At 38.3% G+C, this 23,483-nt stretch overlaps 1 protein-coding gene across 2 annotated transcripts in view; it reads left to right on the top strand.

Moving 5' to 3' along the window:
- Positions 1-23,483, top strand: part of foxo1a (forkhead box O1 a) — a 75,140-nt gene that overhangs the window by 6,324 nt on the left and 45,333 nt on the right. Inside the window, exons 2-3 of one of the 2 annotated variants that reach the window (XM_073043958.1) lie at positions 2,342-2,404; positions 7,726-7,755. The exons of the other annotated variant lie outside the window; for it this stretch is intronic. Of the exons in view, the coding sequence (XP_072900059.1) occupies positions 2,342-2,404; positions 7,726-7,755 (93 nt within the window). The remainder of the gene's footprint in view (positions 1-2,341; positions 2,405-7,725; positions 7,756-23,483) is intronic. 2 annotated transcript variants of the gene reach the window in all.

Here is a 23,483-nt window from a genome sequence, read left to right as displayed (position 1 = left end):
AAGAAGCTGGGAGGTGATAGGTGGAAAAGGCAAGGGGCTGGAAAAGAAGGAATCTGATAGGAGAGTGGACCATGGGAGGAAGGAAAGGAGGAGGGGCACCAGGACGGGGTGATAGGTGATATTGAATGTTGGTACACTCAAATTAACAATGTTCTTCTCCTGAAGAAAATGTTCTGTTACTTTAACAATCTACCTCAACAGTGGAACCCAAATGGAATATAGTTTGCCACAAGGCCCTTTAACCTAAACTATTGTTGCTTACAAGTACTGGATGAAGGTAAGTATTGGTGGAAAACCAATAAGGAAACAAATTTGCTGTATTGTATCATTCATAATGAGGGAAATGCTACTAGCAGTCATGTGGGTGGGAAGAAGAGTGTTAGCTGCAATGAGTCATTGTACCTACACGTTTTAGTTCTAGTGGTTTCATTGAGCACAAAAGTACCTTCCCTGAACTGATGAGCAATTGTTCAGTTATTCGGGTAGTTTTGTGTTTCTAGTCCCAGATACATGATTAACCTTTTTGTAATTTCAGCTTTAAATGATCTTGTTTCTTTTCTCTCTCACTGTGTCTCTGTCTCTCTAATACTCTGGAGCTACAGTGAACTTTCCAAGATTCCATGTCTGCATGAAGTTATGAATGAAATAATGTGATAACTTAGTTACTTTGTGGGATGTGAGTTGAACTATTTAGCCAGGAACCCACTTTCTTTATCCTTACATAATTTTATGCTGTCCCCACCGGATTGTCTTCAAAAGCCAGCATAGATTGTCCCTCTTCTGAGCAAGATGAAGCACTTTTGCAGTCTGGAGATCTATTTTCCTATTTATAAGTTAAATACAAAACAGTATAACACTGCACAGGAACAAGCCTTTCAGCCCACTAGTTTCACTATTTACATGCTGATTGATATTAATACATCAAATACTTTGCACTGTTTACATCCAAAGAATTGGGAAGCTGGTTTGGGATTCTCCTTCAAATGCAAATAATACAATTGCTGTTCAAGATGAGCCAGAAGAGGGAAAAAATCTTGATACCTTTATGCTGCAATTCCTATTTCTAATCTACAGTATATCACACAGTTGGATAACAATAGCATTAATATTATTTTTCAGTCTAACAGCAACCTGTGGTTTGGTAATGCATAAACCACTAGTTCAATTACTGAGCAGCTATAGGTCTGAGTTGCAAATGAATGTCACTTCATTAATGTTTTGTAACCATTCTAATACCTTTCTAATTCGCTGTCTTGCCGCTGGATCTTTATCAGTGACACAGGTTTAATTTAAAAAATGGCCAAAGTGATTCGACTTGTCCAAAGCTAGGATTTCTGATTTTTTTTTTGTCTATAATAAAATGAGGTGATCTGATACAAACTGGTTTCATTCTTAGGAAATTCCACCCACTTGTCCTTAAGAGTACCATACCTAAGGATAATTGACTCATTATGTGCACGGGAGATTAATTAATTCAGATCATACTTTTAGTAATGACATTCATATGACAAGCTGAGGACTTCAGTTATAGGTTATGTATTCAATTTGCTTCTCTTGGGAGCCTCTGGTTAATCCTTCATACTACCTGCTTTGATTAAATTCCTGCAATCATAGGTCGATTTTGGGATGTTTGTTTGCAAAGGAGAGCATCTTGATGAGTTTTCAGATAAATATGAAAAGAATAATGAACCAATAGGATCTAATGCCACTTCTTGATAAGTGTATAATGATACCACTCCTTCTGGTAAGATGGATTTAAATTCTAGTTCTATGTCAATGATTTTAAGTTCTTGACTGACATGGTGCAAATCTGTCGGAGGCATCTAGTCTTTCTGACGAAATGTTAAAAGCAGGCCTAATACTCTCCACAGGTAGGTGTTAAAGATCCTGTGGTACTATTTGAAAAATGGTCATGCCTTCAAAATTGGTTATTTACCTTGATGGTTATAGAACATTGTGTGTATTTAGGTTCCATGCATCCCTATAGTTACAGGCACAGTCAATAATGAGCCAGCTTCCCAAAAGACTAGATATGCAAAAACTGTCAGGAAGCCCTCTGATGTTCAGCACAATTTTGGTTCAGGTTGTGTTATGTTCATTTTCTGTTACAATGAGTTAGTCAAAAAGCAGTGTGACTCGGTATTGCTGAACTACTGGGAATCCAGCCCCCGTGGTCTGGCTGTGTTTACTATTCATGAACAGTATATGATACCAGTACTTGCAAGTTAATTTGCATGCATTTGTTCTGAATGTAGTGCACTGTATGAGCAATATTAATGATATGGATGTCCCTGCATTGCAATTATTATTTGTAATTTTTATGCAATATTTGTGTGTCAAGGTTACCATAATGATGGTGGGGCCAGGCAAATCTTCAGAAGGAATGTTGCCAATAATGCAAAATGTATGTATATCTTTCAAATTTATACTGTATCATCAACTTTACAGATGGCTTTAAAGTAATGCATTCGCTGTCAGGGATTTTTTTTTAAAAAAGACAATTTTGGACTATAAAGTAGTACTGTTTGTGTACACTAATAATTGAAGACCCAACCTCTTGAGTAACCACATAAATATCACATTTGGCAATATAAATCTTTCTCTTTTTTTATACAATAAAGGATGGAAGCATTTGACACTTAACACCCACTATTTGTATATTTTAAGCGGTGGGAGTGGGAGGTGTGTTTTTGGCAACAGCAAATTTGGCATCATGATAATTGATTTCAAAGCAGTGGCAAAAATGGAAATGGTGTTGTCTGGCTGATGGTGCAGTTGATCTAAGCTGTCATTGAAGAGGATACTATGCCAAATTTTCTTATTTGAGGTTCTCTGCTTACAGAGCTTGGCTTATAATGCAGTTCACATAGAATCATAAAATTCAGCCAGGCAGCAGAGCTTGCCATTATGGAGAACAGTGGAGCCTTGTGTAAAGTTTTCAAGGCTTGTCTCGTAGCAAAAAGAGTGTAATCCTATTTGGAGCTGAAATTCTTTTGCTGGTAAAATAGATCAGCTGCATGGAGGGAGGTGACAATGGTTCAATGTAGAACCCTTGGGTCTGACTATAAATGAGGAACCAGCTTTCTGTTCGCAGGAATGGATGTGAGTGCATTTCTTTTTGGATCCCTGCCTCAGCTGTGGTGTTAACCCAAGATGGCTATTCCATTTACACAAAGAAAGCAAAAATGCAGATGTTGGGAATCTAATGTAAAAATGAAAAATGTTGTTGATAGTCTGCAGGGCGTGCTGCATTTATGAGAAGAGGAAAAAAAGTGGATACTTCAGATCAAAAGATCTGGGAAAGAGAAAAGAAATGTGCTGTAGGGAAGGGGATATCTCTGTTAAGTTAAACACTATTTTGATACTACTAAAATACTTTTAATAATCTTTAACCTGTGCAAAGATGAGAAACACACATCTTTTGGCAAATAAGGAGAGTCTGAGATGCGCCTGTTTATAATTTTTTAATGGGGGGGGAGTAAGCATTTCCCTAAAGATTTCTTCCCCTTCAAAAATGCAGACATTATAAGACCATAAGATAGAGAAGTAGAAGTAGGCTGTTGGCCCATCAGATCTGCTCCTCCATTCAATCATGGGCTGATCCAATTCTTCCAGTCATCCCCACTCTCCTGCCTTCTCCCCATACCCTTTGATGCCCTGGCTAATCAAGAACTTACCTATCTCTGCCTTAAATACACTCAATGACCTGGCCTGCACAGCCACTCGTGGCAACAAATTCCACAGATCTACCACCCTCTGACTAAAGTAATTTCTCCGCATCTCTGTTCTAAAAGGACGTCCTTCGCTCATGAAGCTGTGCCCTCTTGTCCTAGAATCCCCTACCATGGGAAATAACTTTGCCATATCTAATCTGTTTACGCTGTTTAACATTCAGAATGTTTCAGTGAGAAGCCCCCCTCATTCTCCTGAACTACAGGGAATACAGCTGAAAAGCTGCCAGATGTTCTTCATACTTTAACCCTTTCATTTCTTGGAATCATTCTTGTGAATCTTCTCTGAACCCTTTCCAAAGTCAGTATATCCTTTCTAAAATAAGGAGCCTAAAACTACACACAATACTCCAAGTGGTCTCACAAGTGCCTTATAGAGCCTCAACGTCACATCCCTGCTCTTGTATTCTATACCTTTAGAAATGAATGCCAGCATTGCATTCGCCTTCATCACAACCAACTCAACCTGGAGGTTAACCTTTAGGATATCCTGCACAAGGACTCCCAAGTCCCTTTGCATCTCTGCATTTTGAATTTTCTCCCCATCTAAATAGTCTGCCCATTTATTTCTTCCACCATACACTTTCCAAGATTGTATTTCATTTGCCACTTATTTGCTCATTCCCCTAAATTATCTAAGTCTCTCTGCAGGCTCTCTATTTCCTCAACACCAGCTGCTCCTCCATCTATCTTTGTATCATCGGAAAATTTAGGCACAAATCCATTATAGACTACTAAAATTTATGCGAACCTTGGTTCTTGAATACTGTGTTATTGGAGGTGTTGCCATTTGCAGCAGTGTTAAATTTGAGACTCCATGTAGCATCTATTGGATGTAGAAAGGTTTTGAGGCAACACTTCTGAAGAAGACCTAGAAGCTCATTCTTGTGCTCTGACTCCAGACATGTATTTATCTCTCCAATATCCCTGAAAGAGATTCACCCATGCTGTGTGCTGTATACAAATTGGCTGATACATTTCCTACATGGCAGTGGTGACTAGATGTTCCAGGAATGATTTTTATTAGGTTCAGTTTGTTAAAGGTATAGTGAATGCAATCTGCATTTTTTAAATACAACTCATTCTGTGAACTGAAGCATACCCTTTCTATCAGATAAAGCTTTCTGGGTGTTGGATGTAAATTGTCTATGGTCATGTAGATGGTGATTTGGTGAGAGGAGTTCTGATATTCATTTGAATACCCCTTTACTGAATTGCAATTGAGGATAACTGAAGAACACTTTGTATGTTGTCTGAGTAAGTGCCTTCCTGTTACAAATTCAGTTTTAAGGATGTGTCCTCAGCAGCAGCTTTTCTTCACTCCCCAACCCCTCGGCATGAAGCATAATATAAGCACTGTGTATTGCTTGAGATGCCTTGGAAAGATGTATGAATGCTTTAAGATGGGATTCCCATTATGTTTACTGGAACTCCTCTTCCTCTGTGTTCTGAAATAAGGACAATGAAGGCTTTATTGATCCATGCATGGAATGGGAAGTGGATGTTATTTCCTTATACTTGTCTCTTCATAAAATTTCTTTGTAGTATCCTTTATGGTCATGATATTGTCTCAGAGGTACAAAGCTTGCCTTAGAACCTTAAGAAAAGTTGATGCCCAGTGCCCTGTAGTCAGTCATGTTTAGTAAATAGGCCATGGAGCAAATTGGGTCAGATTTTTATGCAATGTACCTAGTTATGGAGAAAAATGACCTTGGTTAAATTTTGAGATAGAATTGAGATGCAGCACTGGAAATCTGTATCCACAAATGTAGGTTGAGCACTAATTAGAATAACTTGGAAATGCCCTCAGTATTACAGCTAAGACAAGAGTTCACAAAATTTTGTTATGCCGGATAGAAATACAGATTTAAAGGCATTATTTACATTTCTATGCTGATATTGTGCTGGGTTTTAAACTTGGCGGTCATGCTGTATCTTCTCCGGAAAACAGATTATATTCTGAACGGTGGCCGATTAGGAAAAGGGGAGGTGCAACAAGACCTGGGTGTCATTGTACACCAGTCATTGAAGGTGGGCATGCAGGTACAGCAGGCAGTGAAAAAGGCAAATGGTATGTTGGCATTCATAGCAAAAGGATTTGAGTACAGGAGCAGGGAGGTTCTACTGCAGTTGTACAAGGCCTTGGTGAGACCGCACCTAGAATATTGTGTGCAGTTTTGGTCCCCTAATCTGAGGAAAGACATTCTTGCCATAGAGGGAGTACAGAGAAGGTTCACCAGCTTGATTCCTGGGATGGCAGGACTTTCATATGAAGAAAGACTGGATCGACTAGGCTTATACTCACTGGAATTTAGAAGATTGAGGGGGATCATATTGAAACGTATAAAATTCTAAAGGGATTGGACAGGCTAGATGCAGGAAGATTGCTTCCGAAGTTGGGGGAAGTCCAGAATGAGGGGTCACAGTTTAAGGATAAAGGGGAAGCCTTTTAGGACCGATATGAGGAAAAACTTCTTCACACAGAGAGTGGTGAATCTGTGGAATTCTCTGCCACAGGAAACAGTTGAGGCCGGTTCATTGGCTATATTTAAGAGGAAGTTAGATATGGCCCTTGTAGCTAAAGGGATCAGGGGGTATGGAGAGAAAGCAGGTACAGGGTTCTGAGTTGGATGATCAACCATGATCATACTGAATGGCGGTGCAGGCTCGAAGGGCCGAATGGCCTACTCCTGCACCTATTTTCTATGTTTCTATGTTAGATGCTGCAACAGGCCGCTAGCAGTTTGCAGGTGAAATTGGGCATCCTGTGTGCCTACTTGGAGTTGCAACACTTCTCTCGTTCATTAAATTACTTGCCACATTAATATAACTGTGCCTTTACAGAGGAGTTCTAGAATATTAAAAGCATCACCTGCAATCAGGAATGAATTTCTGGATAGAAGTAGGCAGCTATTAGCATCGGTGCATGTACCCTACATCAGTAATTCATCATATTGACTGCATAGTGACATTTGGAGATTTTCAGTTAGTATTGTGACAGTATTTATCGTCATTAGCTGGGGATTAATTTGTTGGTAGCTTTGCTTGCCCAATTCAAATTGCCTTTGACTATTTAGTTCCTCCAGGTCAAGAATGACTTGCTTCATGGAGTTTGTGGGAGGCCAGTGTTGGCACTGTACTCTTTCACAGATACTTGAGGTGAGCAGTTTGTGACGTGGTGTACACATTCTGTTTATGCAGAACTACTTCTGCTCTTCATGACTTGAGCTTCTCACTATTATCTCTAATGCCGTGGCTCAAGGCCAGTATGCACTAAGCATTCCCAAGAGGCGTTGCTGCAATTTTTTAAAATGAGGTTCTCCACCCCCCCCTCCCCCCCCATTCACCTGGTGACCTCTTCCTAATGTGGTGTTCACATCTATTTTGGGAATTTGTTCAGGGGTGTGCACATGTTTTTTTGTTCAGCATAGTCTATTGTGTTACTGGAGCCCCTCTGCTGGGGAATGACACTAACTGGTGGATTTGGAGGACTTTGTGATGACAGCATTAGTGTTTTTTTTTTGTCATGGGATGCTTTAGTTGCTGTAGTGCAGATTGCGAGAGCATGTATAGAAGGGCAGAAATTGCTACTGCTTTGTAAACTCTTAAGTTTTCTGCCAGGCCTGAGGTAATCCTTTTCCTCAGTTGACCAAAGGCTACATCAGTGCGTGGAAGGCAGTAGTGAATTTCACCTTTGATGTGTGTCTTGTTGAGAAGAGGTCCCCCTATTGTCATAGGCTCATGATAACCATTTATTGTTTGAGGGCTATGTTCCCAGCAACTCTTCCCACAGTATTGCCGACACCTGTGCTGACTTTCTCTGAGAATGAAGGGTTCACAATACACTTGTGTGACCTTCAGTGGCTGACAAATGAAAAGCTTTAGTCTATCTGCCAATTTGAGTCCAAAAAAACTAACTTGGTGAATAAAATTGTTTTTTAAAAGAAGTTCATTTGTTATCATAGTGTGTAACTCTGAGATTCTTCTTCTCCAGATAGCCATGAAGCAAAGAAAAACCATGGAAGTAAGTTTAATATTCATCTATGGAAAACCACAGATCCAGTGTATTACTAGATTAGCAAAATTACTAAATGTAGAACTGTTGTTGATAAGATTTACCTTTTTAAATAAAATTTAGTGGTGATTATTGTAACCCTGATTAGGGAATTGGCATAAAAGGTGAAATTAATGCTGAAGTAATGATATAGGAATTTAGCTATATTCCTGTGTCTAAATTCCTATATTTAAATGGGGAAAGCACAGAAATATTGTCCAGGTAACAAGTACCTTTTTTATTCTTAAATAAAAATTGAGCGAGCAACACATCTAAATGTCATGTTTATAATTTATTTCAGCTTATTTTGTGTGGGAATAATGATCTATGGTTGATAGATCATGATTACTGTATACAAGGTGACACAATTTCTTCATTCATCATCATCAGGTGCCATGCCCAGTTTGACTGCCATGGCCCACACACTCCTATTTCAGGTCAAGTGGATCAATTCATTGGTATTCGTTTCCAGTTCTCTGGCTGCTGTCTCCATCATCATTTGTCTTTGCCTTTCTCTTGCTTTCTTCACTACAATCTTTCCCATGATTACCGTGTATTCTAACTCCTCTTTTCTAATCACGTCTTCATTACAAAAAAAAATCCAGAATAGATTTACTAGGTGCAAGCAGGCCTAATGTGCCTGCAGTCCATTTACTGAAGCATCTAAGAGAGATGGCTGCTCCTGTCCTAGAATCAGAATGCTAATGTTTCTCCTGGCTATGCATTATGAGAGAATATCTAAGTTAATCAACTTCGCTGGTATTCACTAATTGTCCATGTCTTGCTGTCTATAAAGCCGTAAGATGGTATGATTTTTTTTCATAAACAGAGAATATGCAGAACTTTAAAATCCAGCTGCTTATCTCTTGGGATTATAAACTGACATAGGAATGCAGTCTCTCGAAGGGCACAGATGGCTTTTAATCCATTTTAACACTGGAGGGAGAACACTACCTGTAAATTCTTCTAATTGGTGCAGTTTCTTGTCTCATTTTATGACTGGTCTTGAAGGCAGATCTCAGTTAGTGTTTCTTTTGTACATCCATTTTCTTGATATTGTGTTCTGTATATCCCTACTGAAATTTGAAAGAGATGCAAAAGACTGTACAATTTGACTCTGCTTTTCACTTTCAGAAAATATCACCCTAAACTGAAGACTCTCCTGTCCATGTTTCCTCATATTATTCTGCCTGCTTTCTTGTGGAGCATGATTCTGTAAATTGGCATGTCTCTTGTTCAATTTTGGATTCTTTTGTTTTTGCTTTTTGAGTTTGGACTTTAGGAGAGGATTAGGGTTGTCCCAGCCAACCTTGATACTTTTTCTGCCTAATCTATTTGGGAACTTGAAGCCTAGTTTGTGTATCAAGCTCCATACCCCTTCTATAGAGCCTTGGAAGTGGAAAAAATTGTAGATTTGTGATCACCACCCTGGTTACAGTTGGAATATATATAAAATTAGCTGAGCCTATGTTTTTCCTGACTTCTCCAACTGCAATAAATTATTCTTAAATTCAAAGCATAAGCACAATGGCCCGTGAAGACCAAGGGAAATCAACTGAGCTGTGAATGTCCAAATGTTCATCTAAAGTGTGTAATATGGTAACAGTGCCAGCTGTAAATAAGAAGGTGGGGACTTGCTAGATCTGCATGAATACATTTAAAATGATTATCTTGTTTTATGGGTTTCAGCTTTAGTTACCTAACCACATGGTGTTAGAATGCAGAATCTAAAGTTTCTGGCTACAGTACTTGTTTGTATTCAGTCAGTCAGCCATTTACAAGTCCAATGCAGTTGTTGAAGCACTATGTGATAAAAGAGAAATGTGGGTGTTGCACACTTAATATTTAATTAAATTGGATAACTTGGTAAAAGTGTTTGGTGATTTGTGATAGTATTTCCTCTGGGAGCATTTTACACTTTTTTTGTTTCAGTTCTCTTATCTTTGCTAATGAAATGTCACTTTCTTGTGCACATCGTGCCTCATTGTCAGCTAATGCCATATTCCCCACTCAAAAGTGACTGCTGGATAATACAATATAGTAACCATAAACGATGACCACAATATATTAATTGCAAGGTTTAGCTCAGTGGTAGCATCGGATTTGTAAAGTTGAGTTAAAATCCCAGTGCAGAAACTCTAACATGCCTAATTAGCTGATTGTTACTGGAGGAATGTTCTGTCTAGAACTTTTGAAATGTGCACTGGCACAGCATTGAGGGCTGAGGGGCCTGTACTATGCTGTACTGTTCTGTGCTCTGTTAAACAGAAGTGTCGGCTTTCCACTCCTGGATGTTGTGGCTAGGGAGTGAGAAACTTTAAATTTCTCAGTGTTATCATTTCAGAGAATCTATTGAGTCCAGTACACAAGTGCCATTTCAAGAAAAGCAGAGCAGCACCTCTACTTTCTTAGAAGATTGTGAAGATTTGGCTTATCATCTAAAACTTTGATAAGCTTCTATAGGTGTGCAGTGGTAAGTATATTGACTGGTTGCATTATGGCCTTGTTCAGAAACTCCAGTGCCTTGAACAGAAAAGCCTACAAAAAGTAGTGGATATAGCTGAGCACATCACAGGTAAAGCCCTCCCTACCACTGAGCACATCTACATGCAGTGCTGTCATAGGAAAGTAGCACAACAGCATCCATCCTCAAGGACCCCACCATCCAGGTCACGCTCTCTTCTTGCTGCTGCCTCAGGACCCACACCACCAGGGTTTGGAGCAGTTATTCCTCTCAACCATTAGGCTCTTGAACCAGAGGGGATAACTTCATGCAACTTCACCCATCCCATCACTGAACTGTTTCCACAACACATGGACTCACTTTCAAGGATTCTTCATCTCATTCTCGATTTATTGCTTATTATTATTAATTTCTTTTTTATATTTGCATTTTTTGTCTTCTTCACATTGGTTGTTTGTCCTGTTGGGTGTGTACTTCCATTAATTCTATTGTGTTTCTTGTATTTACTGAGAATGCCTGTAAGAAAATGAATCTTGGGGTTGTGTATGGTGATTATATATGTACTTTGATAATAAATTTGCCCTGAACTCCTGAGCTTTGAACAAATTCTTCTATCATATAGTCATTTCTCTATAAAGGCAATTGAGGTCGAATACCTGGCCATTTGTTACGCTGATGTGATTAAGGCCCGAGTGTGAATTGAATTCTCCTGTACCACAACACTGCAAAGAACTTCATTGGTTGTGGAGTACAGTATATCCCTAGCTTGTGATAGATACTGTAAAAGATAAATAGATCTCAGTTTTGGAATTAATTTTAAAAGTATTACTCTTTAAGTTAAGGTATTTGTGTCAGCATGATGTAATCTTTATAAGAATACTGTTGCAGGGGAGGCAAATCAAGTGAAACCAAATACAATACCCTGTTCTTTTTCTGAAGTAAGGCTATGCTAGAAAACTTCAGAGTATTAATTGTATTTGGTAAGTGTTATGACCATTATTTTTAAAATAACCTTACTAAATTTAATATAACATCAAACACTACAGCACTGTAAGGCCTTTTGGCCCACAAAGGCATGCTGACCTTATAACGTACTCTATAAGATCAGTCAAACCTTTTCTCTTTTCCCACCCTCCCCCCTTGCATATCCCTCTAATTTTCTTTCATCCATGTTCCAATCTGAGAGATTCTTGAATGTTCCCAATGTATCTGCTTCTAAAATTGTATTCCTATCTGAATAAAATTGTATTCATAAATGGTTGTAAAGTTGAGCACAATCAAATTTTTGCTGCACACTGCAAATTGTATTTTTGGTCATACTTCTATAACTAACATGACACTTTACGTTAATGAAACGGAAAAGTAATATTTCAAATTGCCATTCTATCATTGGTAAAGGTAATTTTGAATAACTTAACCATGTAATGGTTATGATTCTAGTTGAGCTTACTGGAGTGTGGGGAGAAGAGAGTCGGTCCTTGGCTCGCCAGTAACCTTTTGGGGGAAATGTGCACATTGGAAGTAATATCCGGGAGGCTTTGCACAGGTTAATAATGCAGTTCAGTTGAAATTCTTTAATCCCTTTTTATACCAGCTGAATGTACATTTAAATTGAAGGCTTTGTCAAAGTGTTGGCAGTTATTTCGGTGTACCATCCAACTTCTAGTTCAGATCCGCTGATGACGGAATCGCCCTTTTAAGTTCTGCCATTTATTCCTCCAGTCGTGAATTTTCTGAGATTTTTTTTTAGGAATGGAACTTTTTATAAGAAGTAACCATACTTATGAGTAAGTACACACTTATAAAGGTTTAATTTGGTGGCAAACTTAACTTTGAAACATTTTTTCACTAACTATTTTGGCATATGCTATCAGGTTGTGATGTCAGGGCAGAACCTTAATCACTGGCTGTGAGATACAGTTATGTGGTTCTCAGTGCTGAAGGCGAGACTTGTTTTCACTGCTGTAAGATTAGATGGTATTTCTCATAATTATACTTTTACTGTAATATTGTTTCATTCCCAACTTTCCAGTTGTAAGTCACTAAATTGTAAATAAATATGGTGTACACAAAGTACATTGTTAACTTTTTTAAAAAAAATCTTATCGGACAGCATGGTTTATTCCTTTCCACAAAAATGGCAGTGGTTACCAGTGTCAAACAGAGCAGCAAATAAGTTGTTCTAACTTACTAACACTTATCAAAACCTTTTCATAAACTTCCACATCTCCGTTAGATTTCCTCTCCTTCCTGTTTGCAACAAGAAAGCACTCTAGGTTCTCTAAGTTTTGCATGTAACTTTTATTCCTGGAATTATTCTGGTATGTGTCCTCTGAACAAACTTTATGGCACCTTATTCTAATTTATAAAGGGACATTTAGAGATTTTTAAATAATGTTAACTAAACCATATCTACATAGCATTGATTAAATGCCGCTTGAATGTTTGGATTTTGTTGCAGTGTTGGAAAATATCTTGGATTAACACAAAAGATATTTGATTTTTTTTTCCCCTCCAAGTTCTTTAGGAAGGGAAGTCTGTCAGTTCTGCCCAGTCTGGTTTATGTTTGATTCTGTATCCAAGATTGATTGATAGTTAATTGTCCTCTTAAATGCTTAGAGAAGATTCATAGATATTGGTCTTGCCAGTGACTTCTCCATGGAAAAATAAACTTTAAAAAATTTTCTTGTAAATTGTTTATATTTTTAAAAGTAAAAGCACAATAAAAATATTTAATTAAGTAGGGAAAGAACACAGGTACACAGGAAGAGAAGGACACGGAGAGAATGTTTCCTATAGTGGGTGGAGTCTAGGACCAGAGGGCACAACCTCAGAAAACAAGGAAATCCCTTTAGAGCAGAGATGAGGAGTAATTTCTTTAGCCAGAGGGTGGTGAATGTGTGGAATTCATTACCACAGATGGCTGTGAAGGCCAAATAGTTGATATATTTAAAGCAGAGTTTGATTATATTCTAAATTAATGAGGGTGTCAAAGGTTATGGGGAGAAGGCAGGAAGATGGGTTTGAAAGGGATAACAAATTAACTATGATTAAATGGCAGAGCGGTCTTAAGACCATGTCTTCAGTGTTGAAAGCAAGCTTGTATAGTAAAGAGTATTTAACATTGCCAGCTTATGTGTATGCATCTCTTGTTCAGCCTTGAACTACTGAAAAACATCTGTTATTTAATTTTCAGGGAAGTTTGCTGAGCTTGATTAGGAAAACTTGAGGCTGATGGGCGCTGTTTTCAAATATTTGTATTTTGAGCTCCAGATTTTATTTAAAAATGCAATGTTGCTTTCAAGAATGCCATCAAAAGGACAGGCATTAAAATACTCTTTTGTAAATCTTCATTTTATTTCCTAAGTATACTCGCTGTGCTGCTCCTTACATACACTAAAGATTCCTCTCTTTCTTAAATGTGAGAATGCACTGGCTTCTGTGCATGTGCAGAATTACACTCCACTTCGCTTCCACAACCACCAACCCCACCGCCAACCACCACATCCCCTAACAACTTACTTTTGTTTAGTACTTCATTGTGCTGAGCTGTTTCATTGTCTTTGTCCAACTTAATAATGTCAAAATCTAGGTCTCTTCATTAATTCATTATATTTGCCTTGCGATAGATAACATAATCCTATTTTATCAAATGTGATTAAAGAAACATTACTGCTGCAGAAAAACCAGGTTAATGTGGTTTGATTTTTGTACCATATTTTGATATATATTTTTTCCCTTTCTTGGTTAGCACCGTCTCAATGCTGCTTGAGACCTAGCATGTGCAGTATGCCGAAAGCAAAAAGTGCATTTCTGGCCATTTAAGCACTTCTGTTGTGAATCTCGTTTTTGGAAAAAATAAGATTGCTGGAGGGCAAGCTTGCCCATATCTCTGCTGGCAAGATAATTTAAAAAAAGAGGACTACTCTGGGCTGGTAAACTTTTCCCAGCATCACTGAAATATGTTTAACTCTATTTATTGTGAATTTTAGGAAATAGTGACGTGCCTATGTCACCCATTCCAAAAGGCCAACAAGTGAATAGTAGTGGATCTTAGTGGTTCAATGATTAGAATCAAATTTGAATCCCTCATTCCATTCTTTATATGAAGCAGAATTGATGGGCTGAATGGTGGTTTATATAGTCTGAATGACCCAATTTTGATTCCATTCCCAATGTGGCGACAGTCTTGATGGGCTGAATGGCCTTATTCTGCTCCTGTGTCTTATTCTTAATGGCCCCGTGTTAATCTACATGGCTTCCAGTATAGATTCTTACTTCAAGTGGCTTCCATTTGATATCTGATTTTAGTGAAAGTAATTATTATCTTCCAGCATCTTTTAAAAGTTTGCAACTTGACTAGTAGGCACAATTGTACAAATTTTATGCATCCTGACTCTTGAATTGATAAATTATAATAGCATTTTGTGCTTGACAAGATCTTGTTTGTACTATTCCTCTTCTAATTTTACAAGGTGCACACTGGGATTTTTTGGCATATGGAAAAATAAACCACCAGTGAGTTATGCATGTACAGAGCGTTTAACTGGAGTTGGCCAGCAGCTTCATTTTTTCCATCAGGTGGAGGCCCATTGTGTTTTCTCCTCTGTACCTGCTATCAATGAAATGAGCTGTCCAAAGTGATTATTCTGCTGCACTGCATGGATGGATGCATTAGGTAATGCCTGTGGATTGACAATTAAATCTATCTTTTTGCAGTTCTAAGTTTCAAGGGCCAAGGTGATACATGTAATGATAGTTGTGTAACAACATTGGTTCCTCTGTTCACGACTCTGATGACATTACTTATGGTTTAATGTTGCTATTATGATTGGCTTCATCTTGGCAGGTAAGCTAGATGGCTTGTATCTCTGTTCAGAAAACGTGTGAAACTTGTAACTTGGGAGGTATCTGTACCCAAACAGTATTGTTAACATGTTGATACTTATTATTCCTCCTGAAATGCTAATCTTGGTGATGCATGCCAGTGGAAGTTTGGAAGTTTTAAAGTTCAAAGTAAATTTATTATCAAAGTACATGTGTCACCATATACAACCATGAGATTCATTTTCTTGTGGGCATACTGAATAAATCTACAGAATGTAACCATAATAGAAGCAATGAAATCCACCCAGCTATGATGGTGTTTAACCAGAATGCCAAAAAACAACAAACTATGCAAACAAAAAAAGAAAAAATAATAATAAATGGGCAATAAATATAAAGAACATGAGATAGTGAGTCCATCGGTTGTGGGAAGATTTCAGTGATGGGGCAAGTGAAGCAGTTCCCTGATGGTTGAGGAACAGTAGCTGTTCCTGAACCTTGTGGTGTGAGTCCTGAGGCTCTTGTACCACCTTCCTGATTGCAGCAGTGAGAAGAGAGCATGTCCTGTTGATGTCCCCGATGATTAATACTGCTTTCCTGTGACAGCATTTCATGTAGGTGTGCTCAGTGGTTGGGAGGGCTTAACCTGTGATGGCCTGGACTGTACCCACTACTTTTTGTAGGATTTTTCGTACAAGGGCATTGGTGTTTCCATACCAGGCTGTGATGTAACCAGTCAATATACTCTCCACTGCACATCTATAGAAATTTTGTCAAAAGTTTTAGATGTCATACTGAATCTTCACAAACTCCTAAGAAAGTAGAGTTGCTACCATGCTTTCTTCATAATTGCACCTGTGTGCTGGGCCCAGGACAGGTTCTCTGAAATAACACCTAAGAATTTAAAGTTGCTAACCCTTTCCACCTCTGACTCTCTGAGGACTGGTTGATGGACCTCCGGTTTCCTTCTGAAGTCTACAATCAGCTTTTTGGTCTTGCTGAAATTGAGTAAGAGGTTGTTGTTACGACACCACTCCACCAGATTTTTAATCTCCTTCCCATATGCTGATTCATCACCACCTTTGATTCGGATTACGACAGTGGTGTCGTCAGCAAACTTGAATATGGCATTGGAGCTGTGCTTAACTTCGCTTAAGAATAAAGTGAAGCACACAGCTTTGTAGTGCATCTGCCCTGATGGTGATTGTGGTATTGCATAGACAGCATTAATTTTTTTTACACACTTTATTTTTCTTTTTCTCAGTTCTGTAGAAGAAATACTGGGATGCACTTAAATTTGGATTGCACATCCTCAATTGAATACAAGAAAGTGAGTGGGGTCTAGCACAGCAGCTTTTACTAATTTACACTAAATGTAGGCACTCTGAAAGACAATGGGCCTTAAATTATTGGTTATATAGTAGTAAGATTGGGGTGTACCTCACTAATGTCTTTTTTTTCAGAGAAGCTATTTTTCCCCATGTGTATAATACTAAAGCTAGTTGGGATGCTCTATTAGGTTCTTCCTCATTACTGTCTCCCAGCAGAGGTTCTAGTATGCTTAAAATGAATGTTGAAATTGTGCTTTCCAGTATATATTGCTGTCTTTTCCATTTTTTATTGACAGTGGCAAAATAGCGAGGCATGATCATTTTTCCTCTGACAGAGTTGGAAGAAGTTTGTTTCAGTGCTTCAAAAGTGTATCCACAAGTCCCCCCCCCCCCCCCCAATTTTTACTGGAAATGAATACAGTAGACTGAAATGAATGGTGATGTTGCAGGAACATGTGCGGGTGCAAGAATGTGCACAATGCTGCATGTTTAGAATGGGTGGGTAGTTTCTGATTCAATAAAGGACCATTACAGGCACAAAGAATAAAAACTGGAATGGCAGGTAGTTCCCAGTAAGATTAAAACCCTAACTTGGCACCTTGCTCATTATCGTTCATGAAATATCTTGCTGCATCAGGAGTTGGAAAGCTAGAAACTGAAGGTAAATTTATGTAGTAAGGGTTCTCCAGTAACTTTGTGGCATATTAGATTTTATGGTTGTTACTGTTTTCTAAAGTTGAATTATACAGATTATTCCCTTGTGGAATTGAGTTCTTCACTGTGCACATCTGGAAAATGTGTTGATGATGTGTAATTCAAATATTTGATGACTCTTATTGTGGTTGAACAGCTTTCTGAACTGGTTGAATCCAAAGAAGACAGCCACAGATAGGAAGCTATTTAGTTTGGTGATGGGAAAATCTCTATTTCGCTTGAGTTTTTAAGCGGCTTTTGTAGTTATTTGAGGGTAGTTGTGGTTTATCGGAGTAGAGCTTGTTGTTTATTTCTTAAACCTTTATGTGGACAGTAATTTAAATTGACTTTGGCTTGTGGATTGTAAGCCCTTGAGCTTTGTTGCGTGCATTAAGCCTTGAGGTTTGTCCATTTCGTTTGCTTAGAAGTTAAGTATTTTAAACTTCTCCAAAGAGGAAAATACATTATTCTGTATGAAATGAAAGGGTTTCATTATGAAGCCATGCAGGAGGCCGTTAAACATGTGCACTTGCCTACCTGTGCATCGGCAGTTAAGAACAAATAGTAGTCAATGATATCTGAAGGGAATAACCTAGGCTCCTCCTTCAGCACGGTAGGTTTGAGAGAGAAGAAAAGTTTTCTTAAACACAAGAGATTCTACCGATGCTGGAAATCCAACATGCAAAAAAACGCAGGAGGAACTCAACAGGTCGAGGGAGCATGTATGGAGAGGTATAAACAGTTGATATTTGGACCAAGACCCTTCATCAGTATTGAAAAGATAGGAGAAAGAAACCAGAATAAGAGGATTGGGGCGGAAGGAGGTCATGGGCAAGTGAGGGGAAAGAAAAGATAAGAGGGGAGCAGGAAAGGGGAATTGAAGGTGGAAATTCTTTTGCTAGATGTGTTTCAGCTGGAAATGAGAAACTATACAAGGGGGGGAGGGAATGTTTGGAGATGGATTGAACACAAAAACATGTCAGGCATGAAACTGGATGGTATCGTTGAACCTCGCTAGGTGGATCTAGCAGATCCATGCAGATCTAGCGGCTTTCACTTGACAAAATTGAAGTGAATCTTCCATGTTCGACAACATGTGCATGGAAGTATGATAGCTTCTTTGTTGTACATGGCATTCCTCCATTATTGAACTCCACACTAAGATCCAGAGTTGAGCCTGTTCTTGGATCTGCTAATGTTATACTGAAGAATATCTTTGATCTTGTGCTAGTTGTAGGATTTGATACACTAGTCATTTTAAGGGGGTTCTAGGCTAGTAAATTATAAAGTAATGAGGGATATACATTTTTAAACATTGTGTGTTTTTATTGTGTTCCTAATTAACTATTTTAGAATTATTGATTGGTGTTGAAAACAGTTTGCCCATGGGTATTAATTCTTTCACAATTTTTAAAACAGCATTTTCAGAGCAATTTTTTTTGTCAGATTTGTTCATTCTAGATTTTACTGTTTTTTTTTACCTATCTGTGCTCCATACTTGTGAAAAGCAGTTGAATATACTTCAACGGTTTCTTATTTGCATAACCCATTCAACTGTGAAGTCTAAATATCCTCTATCTCTGTTCTCCTTCTACACAGTTAAGTACTGAGTTAACCTGCGACAAATCTTTACCATGTAATCTCACGGTGGAGGGTCAAATAACTTGCTTTGTCAACACTTTTTTAAAAGTTCTAGTTAGTAAAGCAATGTGATGATTATTATGCTCTTTCCTCATTTGGGGATTTCCACCATGTGCTAAAATAGATCTGGAGAGAAGTGAAAATTGCCTTGCATAGTGATGGGATATTGTAACAGCTGGTTGCATTAAAGTCATGGTATGATGGGTTATGAATTTGTGCCCATGGTCTTTCAGATGTTGCTTTCTCTAGAGTGGCAGACAAGCAAAGATACAATCTTGTCATTTTCCTACAGCGGATGAAGATCTGCTTTTTTGCGGTGTTTTGTACGGTTCTCTTGATTGCTCTGTCCTTTTTTCTTCTCTTATCTCTCTCCCTCCACCCCCCCAGCCATGTAACAACCTTGCTCACCAATTTTCAGTCTCTGTAGCCAATGGCTGTTGTATGATTTGTGCTTTTTGATAAAACGTTGTATTCCGATGTAGTGTATTCACAGCTGTAGTGTGCTCTTTAATCAGGGTGAGTAGTTGAGGTGGAGAGTTTGTAGAAGACCCTTTTCTTTCTCTTATCCTCAAACACATGTACCTCTAGCAGAGACTGGATATGTAGTATCAACGTGAACCTATTTTTGTTTTTCAGACCCAGGGCTGTTGAAGCCAACAGAATTCCTCCTGCATGAGAGACTTCAAGTCTCTGGATTGGCCAATTACGTGGCTCTGTTGTTCACTGGTTGTACATGTTGAACCTTTAGTGAGGATTACCAGGGCATTAACATCGTTCTTGGCTCTCCTCTGCAAATGGTTCTTCTGGGAAGTCCTAATTCAGTTCCCAACTCAAGTTTCACAGAGAAACTGCAGCTACAGGTCCTCCCCAGCTGACCAGTGTGCCCTTTGTAACCCAGTTTCCAAGTTGAGACTGCCTGCAGCCCCTCAGCAACAAGCAAATCCATGTCATTGGTCTCCTAGACACTCATTTATTTACTGAGATACAGCACTGAACAGGCCCTTCCGGTCCTTCAAGCCATGCCGGCCAGTGTTCCCCAATTTAACCCTAGCCTAATCATGGGATAATTTACAATGACTAATTAACCTTTCAACCAGTCTGTGGGAGGAAACCGGAGCACCTGGAGGAAACACTGCTCATGGGGGAGAACATATTACTCCTTACAGATAGCAGTGGTTTATGTGTGAGCTGTAGATAAGTCAGATTTTCATAAGCTGGCAGGAACTGTGTCAAAAGTTTAATTGGCAAAACTTGATAGCAGCTTAGTAAGCTTCTTCAGAAAGAAGAATTTTAACTAAGGAGTACTCATTGAAGACTTTATATTGACATTGGGCTTAAAAGTTCTGATTGGTCACCCAAGATTTTTGTACTTTTTAAAAAAAACATCTGTAAGTCATGTGAAGGTGCTTCCATAGTGTGTTATTGGAGTGTGTGGGAGGGGGGTGGAGATCCAGGATGTTGACCCAAGAGCAACAAAGAATTTGATCTGTTTCCAGTGGAGAGCATATGATCTGGGGGAATTTTCAGGTGCTTGTGCTCAGGCAGGCTTAGAACTCGAGAGTTGGGAAGTCCAGTTCAGGAAACCTTGATGAATTGTTGTAGTGCATTTCTGAATAATGTAGACTATGATGTGGTGATGATGGGAATGATTATTTTGACTATAGTCAGCTGAATGAGTTAAATGGGTTACTTCTTAACTGGGCAATGTCAAGTTATGAGTGTTACTGGAGGTGCAGTTTTCAGACACGAAGAATATTCTGTTAATTTCCATACTTGTTCCTTGTTAATGATGTAGAGGCTTTGGTGAGTCAGTCACCACAGGATTCTAGTCCTTAACTTTCTTTCACAGCTGCAGTGTTTATGTGGGATCACTATCACATTATCTCTAAAAATGTCCAATGTTTAGAGCTTTGAACAAAGCACAGAGAGAAAATGTGATGGTCTATTAATGTAAATGCTGATAGTCATCATAAACTATGAGAAATATGAATGAGGCAAAATACATATTTGCAGGTGGCTTTATCCTTGCAAAAATAAGAGCGTTGTTTATTAACATTTGAAAGTTGATGAAGGTCCATTAACCTGAATGGTTAACAGACTCTTTCCACAGCCAATGCAGGATAGGCTGAATGTTTCAAACTTTAAACTTTACAGTACTGTGGATTCTGGTTAATTGGCCCTTCAGATTATTGAAACAGCAACTTATTTGGGGCAACATTTAAAGAACAAAAGAAATGAAGAAAATATCTGGGAATCCCTTTGTTCAGCAAGTCTCCTATACAAATTAAACAGCACAATGCCCCAAATAAGCAGTTTCTAAGATCAGTTGTACGTACTTCTGTGGCTGTTAGACATTACACTGTGCTTAGAGCGAACTGTTTTTGAATGGTATCAGTTGCATATGCTTGTGTTCAAAAAGCAGGGATTTTGTCACTGATATTTGCTGAGAAATAAGCATCAAGACAACTCAGAACTGTTTAGCTCACTGTGGTTTCAAGCATTGGGGATCCGAGATGCCAGAAATAGCTGGGAGTGAAAATCAAACTATTCTCCTACTTCAACAAATTAGGAACTATGAAGAATTTGGAGGTATATACAGTCATCTTGAATGCTACAATGAAATTGAAGATTTGGGGAATGCAGTCATTGAAAGCATTGTATGAAAGCCATCCATTATCTGTACTAGGTGTCTACACTAATTTTGGGCATTAGTCAATCAAAAGAACGTGGCAGCATGTACTGGATGAATTCCTCCAATAAGTATTGGGAACGAATATAGAGATTTGTAATACTGTAGTAGTATTGGTAGTGTTCTAATTTTCTCTATTTCATTTAAATAATTAGTTCTGTTAAATGGTAATTTGTCCATTTTATACCATGAAACTTCAGCTAATTGGGGTAGCTGCTTGGTCAAAATGTCCTGGTCCCAAAGTGTCCTAATTAACAGGAATCTACTCCATTTTGCTTTTGAGCTAGGATGGTGTTTATCCACTGTTCACTTTTCTAAAGTTAATTTTAATAAGTTTTCTGATGTTGGCATTAATAAACACATGAAGTCAAGGACACAAGGGAACAGATTGGAGCAGCTCCATCAGTCATAATTGTTCAAATTCACTTATTGGATTGGATCAGCAAGTAAATTTTTAAAAAAGTGTTAAACTCCATTTATAACATGTCTCACAATTCTTCTCTAATGAGGTCATCACTCATTACCAGGTTGTCTCCTCTTCAAATGGTACATTTATTCGGTTGAAGAATACTATTTTTAGTACACAGTGGTAGTTCTTTCTTGCTTCTGTGATTTGCATAGATTGTTTGGAATTCTAATAAATTATTGGACACCTCTTCTTTAAAAAAAAACTCCATTGGCTATCAGAAGTGATTATGGCATTTTGGGTTTTGATGTTCAGCATACTTCACTCACAGGGAGAAGTTACATACCCTAATATGATTAATATAATGAAACCTGTATTTTTACATGTAGTAATCTGTGACATTGTCTTGTACCCATATTGATTTCATGAATCACTTGAAACTTTATGATGAATATATATTTGACATTGGTGCGGAGGATTCTGTTTCTTTACAAGTGTGTTTTTATATTAAAAAAATATTGAGGCCTTTGTGCATTTCCTTGGAGAACACTAGACTGAGAAATGACTTGAACAGTTACCAGATGCCTTTTTAACTTTTTTCCAAACAGCTAATCAATTGATACTGGGTTTAGGAATTTTTATTTTTGTGGAATAATCCATTGTTGCTCTCAACATTTTATATCCGGTGAAATAAATAGTCTCAGGTTGATTCTTTTAAACATCATGATATTTACCAATTTCTCAGTGGATGCATGAGATGTGAGCGACTGGGACCTTGCTGTCCTTCATGTCCTGAAAGACTTGATCAGCTATCTTAGTGAACTGTTGCAATATATGCGGCTGGTGCTGCTTTTAATGCATCATACAACTAAAATTTAACCTGGGTAACAATTAAAGAGCAATTTACATCAAAGCCAGGGGAATTGGGAGTAGCAGTATTCTCCTGTTTTAAAGCTCGTGTTTTTGATCTTAGAGGTTGTGGATTCTTGTTCATTTGCAGTTGGTTTGAGCTGTTAATCTTGAGATTTACAGTAACAATGTATGACCTTAAAACATAACTCTACAGCACTGGAGGTATGTGCACAGAATCATAAGACACTAAAGCTCCATGAGTTGTAGAAATAGTTTCTCTCCCCATCCTCCCCCCCCCCCACTATTACCATTGTCTTCTGTTACTCTTTTGTTATCTTATCCAGTTATTTACCTGCTGCACCTAGCTCTGAATTTTGCGAAATGCTTCAAAGAGTCAAGACCGTCCTAATCCAATCCAGTCTGTTATTTGCATTAATAAATATTAACACAGACACACTTACCTTTTTGACACTCGGTGTGAAAGGGATTATGAGCAACATTATTATCAAATACTGTTAAATTATGATTGGATCTAGGACCTTCCAGGCCTCTGAGCTCCTTGTTGGACAGTTTTGGGGAGTGTTCTTTGAGCTCCATCACAGCAGTTAAACTCAATTCAGTTGACAAGCTGAAAAACCAATGTCAGAAACTTGGTAGGTTTGTATATTTAGATATAAATACAGTTAAATAATTCATCTCCTGCACCTGTTTTTTTTAGTTCAGCCCTTAGTTTGCAGATATATTACCTGGAAAGGAAGTGTGTTGCATTGACAGCAACTCAATAATCGTACCATT

The sequence above is a fragment of the Hemitrygon akajei genome, chromosome 4 (assembly GCF_048418815.1).
Source record: "Hemitrygon akajei chromosome 4, sHemAka1.3, whole genome shotgun sequence".
NCBI lineage: Eukaryota > Metazoa > Chordata > Chondrichthyes > Myliobatiformes > Dasyatidae > Hemitrygon > Hemitrygon akajei.
Note: the sequence above shows the minus strand (reverse complement) of the source record. Positions and strands in the feature narration are given on the sequence as shown.